The 14018-nt window shown below is 47.5% G+C and overlaps 1 protein-coding gene across 1 annotated transcript; it reads left to right on the forward strand.

Annotated features, from left to right (window-relative positions):
* The first annotated feature begins 4556 nt into the window (after positions 1-4556).
* On the forward strand, positions 4557-8710 carry LOC123133191 (uncharacterized). The gene is made up of 4 exons (XM_044552724.1): positions 4557-4691; positions 4790-4896; positions 5165-8181; positions 8337-8710. The coding sequence occupies exons 2-3, from the start codon at positions 4885-4887 to the stop codon at positions 8147-8149; spliced, it is 2997 nt and encodes a 998-aa protein (XP_044408659.1). The 5' UTR covers positions 4557-4691; positions 4790-4884; the 3' UTR covers positions 8150-8181; positions 8337-8710.
* Positions 8711-14018: the final 5308 nt, after the last annotated feature.

A 14018-nucleotide genomic window follows, 5' to 3' on the forward strand; every position in this document is an offset into this window, starting at 1 on the left:
AAGGGCCCATGTGGAAAGCCCATTAGGAGCGGTCAATTGGCTCTAGTCCCCTGACCTGTGGTTGCGTTCTACCTTAATTAACGGATACGTGGGATTAGTGGGCAGAAAATTAGTCGCCGCTGGTCCATGCACTTCCGTCCGCTCGCCTCTGCTCATACGGCTGCACCCACCTATTCTCTTGCGCTCCAGCTAACTACCCAAGGTTAGCACTAATGGTTATTGACATTGATCTCTCTCAGTTTCCATCTTATAGGTGCCAAAATTGTTCTTTCAGTTTAATTGAATTCTTCTGATTATTAGATCTGTGATGCTAAGTTTTCTTCCGACGGAATTATTAATATCTTTTATTTTTCTATAATGGGGATATATTGATCTTTTTTTATTAAATCGTTATCGATCTTGTTGACAATTGTGGAGTCTAACTGAAATTAATAAAAAACGTGAGTATGTTTTTCTTTCATCGCAGCGTCACATTATTACTGTACCACTCGAGATTTTTTTTGTTGGCTTGGCCCCCCCTATACCTAAATCCTGGCTCCGCCCCTGGTTCAGACCGTGTCTTCAGAATGGATATTTTCGATGGCACATTGTTGTGTGCCTGTACTGCTATTTTTCAAGAACACGATCTATTTGTTTTGCTTGTCTTATCAATCCTTTCGACGTAAAAACAGTCAGCAAAAGTGTATTCCATTTTCATGTAACGACAGTTATTACGCTTGCTTTCTGCACCATGCCTTTTTCTTATCGTGCTATGACATCTCCTAAGCATCTAAGAAATGTACTCCCTCCGTTACTAAATATAAGGCCTTTTAGATATTCCAATATAAACTACATACGGTTTTGCGTAGCTCGAGCTACATGGTACCTATTAGAATAAATTCGATGCATATCGTCGATCATCCGAGGACCAAGCAATCACACGAGCACGACACCGAGATTTGTTAACGAGGTTCACCGATATGGCTACATTCCCGGGGCCTGACTACGGGCGCTCCTTCCCGTGACACCGTCACCATACCGCACACCGGCCACCCGGGCGCCGGCACACGCCGCCGACTCCCCCGTGCACGCCTGTGCTATTATGTTGGCATACGTTACATCGTGTGTCTAGGCCTCGCTATATATGAGAGGCTTAGGATACAAGTGTCCTACTAGGACACGACTCCATATCCTATCTAAACACAATACAACTCATAGTCCAACTGTAACCTACCTTGTACACTATATTCAACACAATTCTAACAAACTCCACCTTGGCGAATATTCTCCATCACCTTGAATTCGTTAATGCGTCAAACTTCAATGTACATTGGATTTGAGCTTATCCCATGAGTTCCACTGCTACTCCAAAGACTTCATATGACTCCACCTGCAACTTGTAGTCCCTTCTTTTCTTGACCACAGCCAACACTCGAGCAAAATTAAATTCCACATTACTTTAGTTTACGCTCCCAACTTCCAGAGTATCAGTCCAACATCATCACACACTGATCACTGACCTGCGTGAAAGTGAACAACTCACATATTGGGTGTCACACATAAGAGTTACCTGAACTCAACATCAACGCTCCTTTGTTAACCGCCAGCCTGAAACTTGAAGGAATATCACCATTGTTTGTAGTCATCCCGAATCAAATTCGCAGTTGTCTCACCACATGTATGACCACAAGAGCCCTGACCCGTCTACATGTCCCGTGCGTACCGCATGCCTCGCCGCTATTACCGCTTCGAGCCTCCGCTGTCCTGGTCGAGTCTCAAGGATCGCGAACCAACACCACTCATCCTCCACTGCAGAGTACCATCGATCAACACCGACCGATGACGAGTTTCACGCTTCCATCAGACCACTGGGCTCCAGTCCGAACTACGTGTCCCTCGCTTTTTGCCCCAGCTGAAATAGGCTTCGATTCTCCGGATCCTTACATCGTAGCCCCTCAATCCAGCTCCACCTTCAATATGACTCCATGGTAGATGATCAGTCCACCCTCGCGCCTCGTCGACTTCAAGCTCTCATGTGCACCATCTTGAATCAACCCCGCGCCATAGTCTTGTTGAAGCCGCACAAACCCTCGAGCCCGCGCCACGTGTTCCACGCCCAGAAGTCGCACCATCAGCATCACGCTTCTATGGCGTCGTCGCTGATCCCACCACCGTCTTCTGTACCGACGATCCGTCAGACTGTCTAGTCTGACCCAGCCAAAGCTTGTTCGGCTGTACGACACGCTCAAGGCTTTCAAATCGTTTTCCGCGAATTTCCATCAATCACATGATAATTCCATCTTAGCTGGCATGACTTCCCGCAATAACTTCAAGCATCCTTGTTGCACCAACAATTTTTTCACCCTTGTCTGCCATAACTCAAGGTTGTCAGTCCTATCGAACTTCTCCACCTCAAACCTGGTACCCGATGGTGCCATAATTCTTTGTACGGCTGACCCTGTGAAAAATTATCTGAGCTTTCCTCACGTGATGCCCAAGTACACAAGCAAAACCTGACCTGGTACACCCTCATGTACTAATAGCAATTTCAACCAAAGGAAAAATCTTCTAGGAATCACGTGATGGCTCCCTTGCACAACCCCCAATGCATGCTAATTGCTTTGTCTCTGCCCTGAGCTTCTGCTTTCCAACGGATTATCCCTTCCGATTTTTTTATTCGCCAGTTGATTTGCCTGCCTATGCCAATGTCACTTGGAGACCGGTCTCCTTTTGGTCCAAAACAAATCCCGCGTACATTTCCTGTAGTCCCCAGCATGTTCACGTCCCTTGGACCGCCTTCACACGCGTACTCTTCCTGGCTGCAGGACCGCCTGTGTCCGCCTCAGCCCGCACGTGAGGCCGCTTCCGCTCCTGCGGCCACGCCTGCATACGGACTCGCCAGATCGATTTCAATACGATCTGCCATCACAAGGACCTTCATGAACACGCCTGTTGCTACACATTGCTTTATGCGCGATGATCTTCGATCGCTGCCACACGTCGCCGTGCCTCCACAGCCGTCAGTCTTCATCGCTCTTCTCTAAATATACTTCCACAGCCTGTTCAAACAACCTAGCTCATGATACCACTTGTTGGAATAAATCTGAGGCATACCGTCGATCATCCGAGTACCAAGCAATTACACGAGCACGACACCGAGATTTGTTAACGAGGTTCATCGATATGGCTACATCCCGAGCCTGACTACGGGCGCTCCTCCCCGTGACACCGTTAAAATACCGCACACCGGCCACCCGGGCGCCGGCTCCCCCTTGCGCGCCTGTGCTATTATGTTGGCATATGTTACATCGTGTGTCTAGCCTTCCTATATATGAGAGGCCTAGGATACAAGTGTCCTACTAAGACACGATTGCATATCCTATCTAAAGACAATACAACTCATAGTCCAACTGTAACCTACCTTGTACACTATATTCGACACAACTCTAACATTACCCCTTATCTTAGCCATCTATTTTTGCATTGTGATCCGTGTAGGTACATTTGTCATTTTTGTTTCTCTCAAACGAAACAACGTATAAACTTCAAACTTTGCAGGACAACAAAACATTCTAATTACTATGTGAGAAAAAACTTTCTGATTTTTCCATGCTTTTTAAATGCTAAAAAGTATTCTTTTAATCAAAAAATCCTCATTTTGTATATTTATGTTGGTCCAAAAAATCTGAAAGTTTTTTCACACATTGAAGTTGTAAATTTTGTTTGACCTGGAAAGTTTGAAGTCTATATGTTCTTTCATTTAAGAGAAACAAAAAAGAGAAATCTTCTTGTTGTAAGTTAGTTGAAGAGTATGGATCTCAAAGCAATGTTGGAGGGCTGAAGATAAGAGGTTCAATGTAGCCTGAGCTACAAGGAAACTTTACCAAAAATGAGTGAATCTACACTCTAAAATATGTCTATATACATCTGTATGTAGTCCATATCGAAATCTCTAAATGAGCTTATATTTAGAAAATGGAGGGAGTAATTAATTATTCACGCCGAAACCAGCTATTTAACTTAAGGTAACCCTAAAACATTTTCAGGTGCGGCAGTTTCAGTATATTGTGTAATGTTTCTAGCAGTTTCTTAAGTAGTCTGCGTAATGTTTCTAGCAGTGTGTGAAGCATGTTCCGATTATAAAAGAAAGCTAAGCATGGAAGCCTTCTAGCTAGTATTATCCTTATACGAATCCATGTATCACGTTTCTCCAAGCTATGATGGTTAGAGATATCAGCCGCGCGCATTCCACAACATAACAAGTAGCGTCTTACCTTTCCCCAATGGCAATATGCAAGTTAACCCACATCTGTATGCCATACTTCAGAGTTTCTTCCAATCTGGTGCCTTGAAACACACAAAAAATTGGACAGTGAATGGACAGCCTTTGCAATCTTTTATCTTTATCTTTAAATCCTGCAGCTAGCCACCCACAAGCAAAGAACTGATTTCTGTCTTTAGTGAAAAGCAAAAGCTAATTCTCTCAATGAAACAACAAAAGGAAAGGGTATCACTACTTTTCTTTTATTCTGTCTAAGGCATCACACACACACACACACACACACACACACACACACACACACACAAGCATGAGCCACGCTAATTGTCCCTTCTTGGCTCTCCATCTTGTACTAGCACCTGAACAATCTATTTGGCTTCTATCGAGCATGTACGTACTCTCCAGATAGTTCCAGATGTTCAACTTAACCAAGGTATATATTAAACTAGCTCATCTCACATGCTGCCTGCTTCTTCAGATTTATGAAGCTAGTTTTATTTATCGTGCCTGCTTGCATATCAATGTATACAGGAAGTTAGGATATTGTTGAAGAGCTCACCGCATCTTAAGCCCAAGATGGAATCAATTTAGAGGCTATATAGATTGACAGATCTGGCAAATTCACTATGCGTACAGAGGTATTTTTACAAAATCACTTTTCATTCCATTCTGCATGTTATATTTACATCTACTTGAGCCTAGTTTGCAAAATATTTAATTGTGGTACATTTGGTCAGAGTTTTCTATATACCAGCACGGTCATTAGTTAGTTCAGATCATGTATGTGCATACTAATATGCATGCCCAGTTAATCATCAATCGACTTATTGTGTGTTCTGTCATTTAGTATTGGTTATGTAGTTTAACATTCAACTGATTCGAAGTCCCCTCTGCACACACATGTAGGTCATCAAGGCAGACTCCATTGATGTGGCTGTCGAAAGGATACTTCGTGAACTTGGGTCGGACACTAGAAGAAGCAACAACAGAGGGAATGCCATCTACTTTGATGGCTGGGATGGCCTTGGGGCATCTGCCGTCCTGCAAGCCATAGCCAAACGCCTCACACCATCAAATGAGGCATTGGCTAGGCCTGCTGGGCTGGAGTTTCAGAGAATCATCCACATCGATTGCTCAAAGTGGGAGAACAGAAGAGCAGTGCAGAGGAAAATCGCGCAGCAGCTGGAGCTTCCCAGCTGGGTGATGGACATGTTTGACGACGAAGATGAGGAAGATGATTTCAATGGTTTAGACCAAGGCTCCCGCGGTGAGATAGAACAAGTTAACGCAGAGATCAATCAAGCTATACAGATTTCCAGGTTCCTGGTGATCCTGCACAATGGAGGCAATGAAGAGATTGATATATCACATTTTGGTCTTTATCTATATGGGTATGCCAATAGCAAGATGTTGTGGACTTTCCGAGGGAGGTTTCGACTTGACCCCAAGGTGATAGACAATGTGAAGAAGAGCACAACAACACATGTTATTATTTCAGCTTCCAGTGGTGGGCGAGATCCGCAAAACCTTTGGTCTTATCTAGTGCACCATGAGGCTGCACAAGTTTCCCGCAATAAGGATGGTCATTGCATCATTGATCCGGCAATTGCTGCTGAGTGTGCCAAATATATGCTGAAACGATGCTGCATTGGCCCTCACATCGTTGACTACGACTGGGTCGTCCACACCAGTAACTACTGGATATGCGATGGGATCATCACACTGGCAGACATTGAGAGAGCTTGGCAAGTTGGAGATGTTCTGCAGCGTGAGCTGCGTTTGTTGGGCACTGAAAACCGGCATAATATTGGTGATTTAACAATAATGCCTTCCTCTCACCTGTCAAGGTCTACCGAGCATATTCCGTACTGGATTTCAAAAGCAACTTGCCGGTTTGTGTTCAGCCCCTCTGGAGTTATGCCCGATGACACGTTTCAGCACTCACACCGGCTCGGCGTGCTCAAGCTCTCAAGGTGTACCTTCAGCTTCTCATTGCCTCCATTCCTATGTTGCCACAGCCTGAGATTCCTGTGGCTTGATCACTGCCAAGACATCCAAACAAGAACACACAACATAGATGCAGAAAAGGAGGAGTTGGACCACAACACCACAGTGTTGTGGGAATGCTTCCAAAGCTTGTGGGTGCTTGACCTGCGCCACACGGATTGTTATAAGATCTTGTCAGCGAGGGTGATGGATCTCATGATCCAGCTGAGGGAGCTAAACGTGATGGGAGCCAGGAACTGGGACATGAGCCATCTACAGGGACGGCTGCGTAACATTCGCAAGCTCCGAGTAACAAAGTCAACCTGCTACTTCAACAACAATGTGTTATCAGATATGGGGAACATGGAGCTTCTTGATTTTTCTGGAAATATCATCAGACAAGGCATGACAATCTTATCTGGGACAGAAAGCAACAATAGCCTCAGAACTGTGATTATTGGTGGATGTGATGGGTTAAAAATTATCTCTTTTAGGGGATGCAAAGAATTGAAGAACCTGTTCTTGAAAGGATCATTGGGGAATATCAATGAGCTGGACCTCTCGGGCACAAGAGTAAAAACGCTCGACTTTGGAGGAGTGGAAACCAGTTCAATCCCCAAGAAGCTTATCTTGCTAGGCTGCGAGAAGCTCCGAGCAATATTGTGGCCTCAGAAGGTAGTAATTGAAGGATGGTTTGGTGTGCTGCTGAGTATCGACACCATGTCGACATCAACATCAGCTGACGGATGGGGAGCACCACTTGCACATCCACATGTCGATCCATCCATCCAACGACAGAAAGAAGAAATATTTAAGGCTCAATGGCGGATTTCTATCATGGATACAAGGTTTCTTAGGTCGCTTTCTCCTTTAAGATGGTATTTAGGAGGCTCATCCATACATATTGATGTCTGTCATGCAGTTACCGTCGGTGGTAGCAACATCCAAGGAACAAGCAGTGATGAACTAGTGCAAGTTCAACCGCATACAAGTACCTTAATGGACTCAAAGTACAAAGATATACTGAAGGGCGGCCCAGTTCCAACAGTGGTGATGCGGGAGTGCCCCAAGATATTTGTAAGGCAATGGACCCAAGTGGCTGCATGTATCATAAATGTGATCATGCACGGGCAGAGCAACAAACTCTTGGAGGATAACCCGTCCATCACCAGTATCCCTGCACGGGCAGATACTTGTGCTTTATTATTGCCTCATTTTCTATGTGAAGCGGCTACATCACTGCACGTGTACGATAACCCAGCCATCACCAGTATCCCTGCACCACCCCAAGGATCGGGATGGAGAAGTATAAGATGGTGTCGAATCGAGAGGTGCCCCAAGTTACACACGGTCTTCACTACTCCTGATGACAGTAATGTGAAGAGCTTTTTCTGGCTGGAGACATTCTGGGCCTCCCAGCTCCTCTCTGCATGCTACATCTGGGACAGGCCAACCCAAAGCTACTTTTATAACCTGAACCTATTGCATCTGGACCATTGCCCCAGGCTCGTACATGTTCTCCCCTTCTTCAAATGGGAGGGAGACACCTTGGGTGCACTGGAAACCCTCGAGATAGTGTCATGCGGTGATCTCAGGGAGGTCTTCCCTTTGGACCCTCAGCTTCAAGAGCAGGATAAAATTCTAGAATTTCCAAAGCTGAGGCACATCCACCTGCACGAGCTCCCCATGCTGCAGCACATCAGTGGGTGCAGGATGTGGGCACCTAAACTCGAGACCATCAAGATCAGGGGCTGTTGCAGCCTCAAGCGTCTGCCATTAATCGGACGCAACACCATGCCGCCCAAGGTGGATTGTGAGAAGGAATGGTGGTACAACCTGGAGTGGGATGGGTTGGAGAAGTACCACCATCCTTCCCTCTACGAGCCGAGCCACTCGTTGTACTAGAAGGCCCAGCTGCCCAAAGGTACCCTACTCAGGTGATCTATACATATATATATAGCTCTTTCTTTCTTGACTCTGGAAAGAAACTTACCTCTTTGTATGTCGAACCAAGTTACCACTTTTTCATTTCTAGAAAGGGCAAGTATATATGGTTAATGTTTTGTACCATTGTTTTTATTTTTTGCTTTAGGTAATGCATCCTTTCCGTGAGTTCATCTTCAGCACTTCGTTCAACACAATATGCGTAAACCAAGTGCTACCTACCTGAAGCTTTCCGCCTCCTGTTTGATTGGTTTGTTGGTTCTCTACATCAACATTGCCATGGTGTCGTATTGTGCATTCCATTTTGGTTTGATTTGATTTGGTTTGTTCTAGTTATCCTTTGCTCGATCCATCCAAGTACCTGTCATCTGGTTGCATAGATGAGGGTACAAAAGCTTTCGAGCAAATGGGAAATAAACTAAAGTGGGCATTCAACTTAGGCAGTTATCGATTGACTATGATATGTAAGCATCCATGGTGATTGTGATTATTGTCTATGTGGTGTTTGGTTGTGTTTTGAGTAATCGTCCGATTCTAATTTGTGAAATGAATGATGTTGATGGGAATATGAAGAGCCATGGTAATGGTGATGTGTGGGATCCCGCGTGCACGTCAAATTCTACGCATCTTGTGATGTCTCTAAGGAAAGGTGTGACACGTGGCGAGTAAACAACAATGAATATTTTGGTGTCTTCTGGTATAAGGCACAAGGAGGGGCTCATTTTACCATTGTTAGAATAAATCCGAGGTACGCGGTCGATCCATCGAGAACCAAGCAATCACAGCATAATGACGACACCGAGATTTGTTAATGAGGTTCGGCGAACTCGCCTACTCCCCGGGGCAATGACTACGGGCGTTCCTCCCGAGATACCGCAACACAGGCCACCCGGACGCCGGCACAAGCCGCCGGTACCGCATGTCACTATCTAGTCGTCATGGGTTATAACGTGGGGTGCCTCCTCATATATAAGAGGCCAAGGATACAACGTGTCCGACTCCGACACTACAAGTATCCTACCCAGAATACAACATCAAGTCCAAACGTAACCCAACTCGTACACAATATTCGACACAAACACAACAAACTCCACCTTGGCAAATATTCTCCACCACCTTGAATTTGTCCATGCGTCAAACTTCCATGTACTCCGGACTTGTGTTGTCTCCTTCGTAGCTTACTGAGAGCTACTCGACGAGTCTGCCCCAGACCCGCCGCCGCCATGAGACCCCGCTGCTACTCCCGCAACTCCAGTCTCCGTGACTCACCTGCAATAGTGCTCTCTTGCAACTTGTAAAGATGTGAAGCCGTCGTCTCTCCAATCATCACGGTCACGCCATCTTCCATGATTCTCATGGTCTTCCTATCCCGATCACAACGAAATACCATACTACCATCATGAAGAACACCAAGCGAAATTAGATTCCTGTTTAGCCCTGGCACATGCCTGACTCCTCGAAGCATCCGCTCAACTCCGTCAAACATCTTGATTTTTATGTCACCTACTCCAGCAACATGATAACCTGTGTCATCGCCCACATAGGCTAAACCAAACTCACCAGACTTGTATGAAGAGAACCACTTCTTGTTGGGTGTCGCATGAAAAGAGCAAGCTGAATCCAGCATCCACGCTTCACTTTTGGTTGACCGCCGGGCTGATACTATGAGGACAGGACATCACTACTGTTGTCTGAGTCATCATCATGAGTTGCCACATTAGCACTTGCCCCACCGTTGAGTTCTGGACAGTTCTTTCTCGTATGGTCCCCACTGCTTACACTTGTGACACTGTATATTCCTTTTCTTTTTCTTGTTCTTCCCTGCCTCATATCCTTTCCGCCACTCCTCACCCTTGACTAGCAAAACTTCACCATGAGAGCCATCCACCGCGTTCTTCTTTCTCATATCGTAAGATACCAATGCCGCAGTAATATCCTCATTCTTGACGGTCTCCTTGCCATGCGTCAAAGTAGTGATCAAATGGTCATAGGATGATGGCAATGAACAAAGAAGCAGAATTGCCCTATCCTCGTCGTCAACCGTCGCACCCAAGCGTGCTAGGTCCGTCACGACTTGATAAAAGGCGTTCATATACTCCACAAGATCTTACCCCTCCTGCATCCTCATCCCATACAATTTTTGCTTCAGATACACCTTTGTCGTCGCAGTCTTGGACATAAACTGACTTTCTAGCTTCTCCCAGATCTTCTTCGGCGGATTCTCATCCATCACATGATAAATAACCTGGTCTGATAGACACGACCATATAGTTCAAGCCGCTTTCATCTATAACTCCTCCCATTCATCAGCCTCCATCTTAGCTGGCTTGGTTTCCTGCAACAACGCCTTCAAGCATCATCCTTGTTGTGCCAACAAATCTTTCACTCTTGTCTGCCATAACCCAAAGCTTCCAGTTCCGTTGAACTTCTCCACCTTAAACCTGGTACCCGATGGCGCCATGGTTCTTTGTATGGCTGACATTTGGTCTTCACGTGATATGCTTCAGATGTACATCAATGGATTGTTTCTGGCCGATCTGATCTATTGTCTCTTGCCTCTGTCTTGTACTATGACCCAACCCTAGCTGCTGTTTATAATAGCACACTAGCGTCCAGGTAGAACACGAGGACTTCCTTTCGGACTCGGTCCAGTTTTGTTTCCAAACAAATCTCGATCGGTACCTAGCATGTGACTTGCCGGCCTGCACTCGTACTCGTACGACTTCTCCTCCTGGGACGCAGCCCACGCCACGCGCCTTGCGTTTCGCAGCCAGCGTCCTGACCTGCTGCCTGTCTGTCCGTGCGCGACACGCTGCCGCATCTCGCCGAGTCACTGATCACAACCTGCTGCTGCAACTCACCACCGCCTAGGCATCGATTGCTTCTTCATCCTCTATAGCAACGCACAGCGACCTCATCGTAACCTTACTCTGATACCGCTTGTTAGAATAAATCCGAGGTACGCAGTCGATCCACCGAGAACCAAGCAATCACAACACAATGACGACACCGAGATTTGTTAACGAGGTTCGGCGAACTCGCCTACTCCCTGGGGCAATGACTACGGGCGCTCGTCCCCGAGATACCGCAACAAAGGCCACCCGGGCGCCGGCACAAGCCGCCGGTACCCCCTTGCGAGCCTGTCGCTATCTAGTCGTCATGGGTTACAACGTGGGGTGCCTCCTCATATATAAGAGGCCAAGGGTACAACGTGTTCGACTCCGACACTACAAGTATCCTACCCACACTACAACACCAAGTCCAAACGTAACCCAACTCGTACACAATATTCGACAAAAAGACAACAACTATTCACCATGTCATTCACCTATGGCTTCCCTACACACACACTCTTCGCCATTGCCAAGCTTTTGCCTTTTTTGCCCCCAAATCTTGTTCTCTACAACCACTCTTTCTTCCTTGTCTCCGCCCCTCTTGACCTAGATCTTATGCGCAATGGAAAGGGTGAGGACAGTCTACAACTTGAGCTCAAGGAGGATTTGTTGTGGGACTACAGGGCAGGGAGCATTCCTGGGTCCACCTATGACCTTGTCGACTTCACGACGAGGAATTGGAAGTAGTGCACGATGTTCGTTCACGACCTAGACAAGCTCCAAGACGCGAACCTTCTACTGCCAGGGAATCTGGTCTCACGGCGGTCGGGGCTGGGGTAGGTGGCCCCGGTCCCGAATCTGGACTCGTGGTCTGGTGTGGTCTCTCACAGCCCGTGCACCCGTTCTTGCTATAAACGAGCAAGAGAGATGAGGGAAGACGCCGCTCAATTGGGGCTATCAGCTCTATATTTATATCACGATTACATGGAGCCTTGGAAGCCAAGGAACATATCTCCTCGTATCAATCTACAACCGAACAAAATCGGAAAGATACGGAGGTAGGCTATAGCTATACAAGGTATGTACTTTAACATCCCCCCGCAGTCAATGCGTCGGATGGACGAACGCATAGACTGTACCGAAAGTCCAAGAATAGCTGTGACGGGAGACCCTTCGTCATAATGTCAGCAAACTGATGCGAAGATGGCACATGAAGAACCCGAATCTGACCGAGAGACACCTTTTCGCGAACAAAATGTATGTCGATCTCGATGTGCTTCGTACGACGATGCTGAACCGGGTTGCAAGCCATGTAGACAGCGCTGACATTGTCACAAAAGACAACAGTCGCGGTGTGAAGGGGGCGATGAAGCTCGTGAAGAAGTTGACGAAGCCAACAACATTCAGCCACGGCGTGAGCCACGGCACGATACTCGGCTTCAGCACTGGAGCGAGAGACTGTAGCCTGGCGTTTGGAGGACCAGGACACAAGGTTGTCACCAAGATATACACAGTAACCAGAAGTGGACCGGCGAGTATCAGGGCAGCCAGCCCAATCAGCGTCTGAGTACGCGGTGAGTGATGAAGCTGGTGTAGAGTGAAGCCGAAGACCGAGATCCAATGTACCCTTGATATACCGTAGAATCCGCTTAACCAAGTTGAGATGCGGTTCCCGAGGAGCATGCATGTATAGGCACGCCTGCTGCACAGCATTTGCAATGTCGGGGCGCGTCAAGATCAAGTACTGAAGAGCGCCAGCAAAGCTGCGATACTCGGTAGGATCAGCGACGAGTGGACCGTCGTCGGCTGAGAGCTTGCAACGAGTGTCTATGGGAGTAGCACACGGGTTGCAGTCATGCATGCCAGCTCGGTGTAGCAAGTCGATGGCGTACTGGCGCTGTGACAACAACATCCCGGACGGCGAGCGAGTAACCGAGATGCCGAGGAAATAAGAGAGATCCCCGAGATCGGTCATAGAGAACTCGCGGTGAAGAAGGCCGATGATGTGTTGAAGAAGACCAGTAGTGGAGGCGGTGAGGATGATGTCGTCCACGTATAGTAGAAGGTAGGCAAGCTCGTCACCCCGTCGAAGAATAAACAGGGAGGCATCACACAGGGACGCAACGAAACCGAGTCGATGCGCGTAGTGAGCAAAGCGCTGGTACCATGCTCGAGGAGCCTGCTTGAGCCCGTAAAGAGACTTGTGGAGCTGACATACATGTTGTGGACGAGCAGTGTCGATGAAGCCCGGTGGCTGCTCACAATAGACCACTTCGTCAAGATTTCCATGAAGAAAGGCGTTCTTGACGTCGAGTTGATGAATCGGCCAGGCACGGGAGACGGCGATGCTGAGGACGACGCGGATCGTGGCGGGTTTGACAACGGGGCTGAAAGTCTCATCGAAATCAACTCCGGGCTGTTGAGAGAACCCACGAACGACCCATCGTGCCTTGTAACGAGCAAGACTACCATCAGAAGCAAATTTGTGCTTGAAGATCCATTTTCCTGAAACAACGTTAGCACCAGCCGGACGTGGAACTAGTGTCCAAGTATGATTATGGAGGAGAGCATTGTACTCGTCAGTCATAGCGGCACGCCAATGCGGATCCTGGAGTGCACCCCGGTAAGTTTTGGGAATGGGAGAAATAGAGGTACGGATGGCCGAGAGATTGAGCCTATCAACCGGCCGAAAAATACCATGCTTGGCACGGGTAAGCATAGTATGAGTGTTCTCGGCCGGAACAGAGCGGCCACGAGTGCGGGTAGGAGGTGGAGGGGGAGGTGGAGCCGGTGGCGTTGCCGCAGCGGAGGAGGTGGACTCGGATGACGGCGAGCGAGGTGCAGGCGAGCTAGGTGCAGAGACGCCTAGCGTGGAGGCAGGTGCAGGTGAGATGGGACGTGAACGTGTGGATGCATGTGCATGCATGCTGGGCTGGGCTGGTGCGCACACGGGCATGTCCGGCTGGGTGCATGCAAGGTCAAGGAGAAAATCAAGG

This window comes from Triticum aestivum, chromosome 6B (genome assembly GCF_018294505.1).
Source record: "Triticum aestivum cultivar Chinese Spring chromosome 6B, IWGSC CS RefSeq v2.1, whole genome shotgun sequence".
Taxonomy (NCBI): Eukaryota; Viridiplantae; Streptophyta; class Magnoliopsida; order Poales; family Poaceae; genus Triticum; species Triticum aestivum.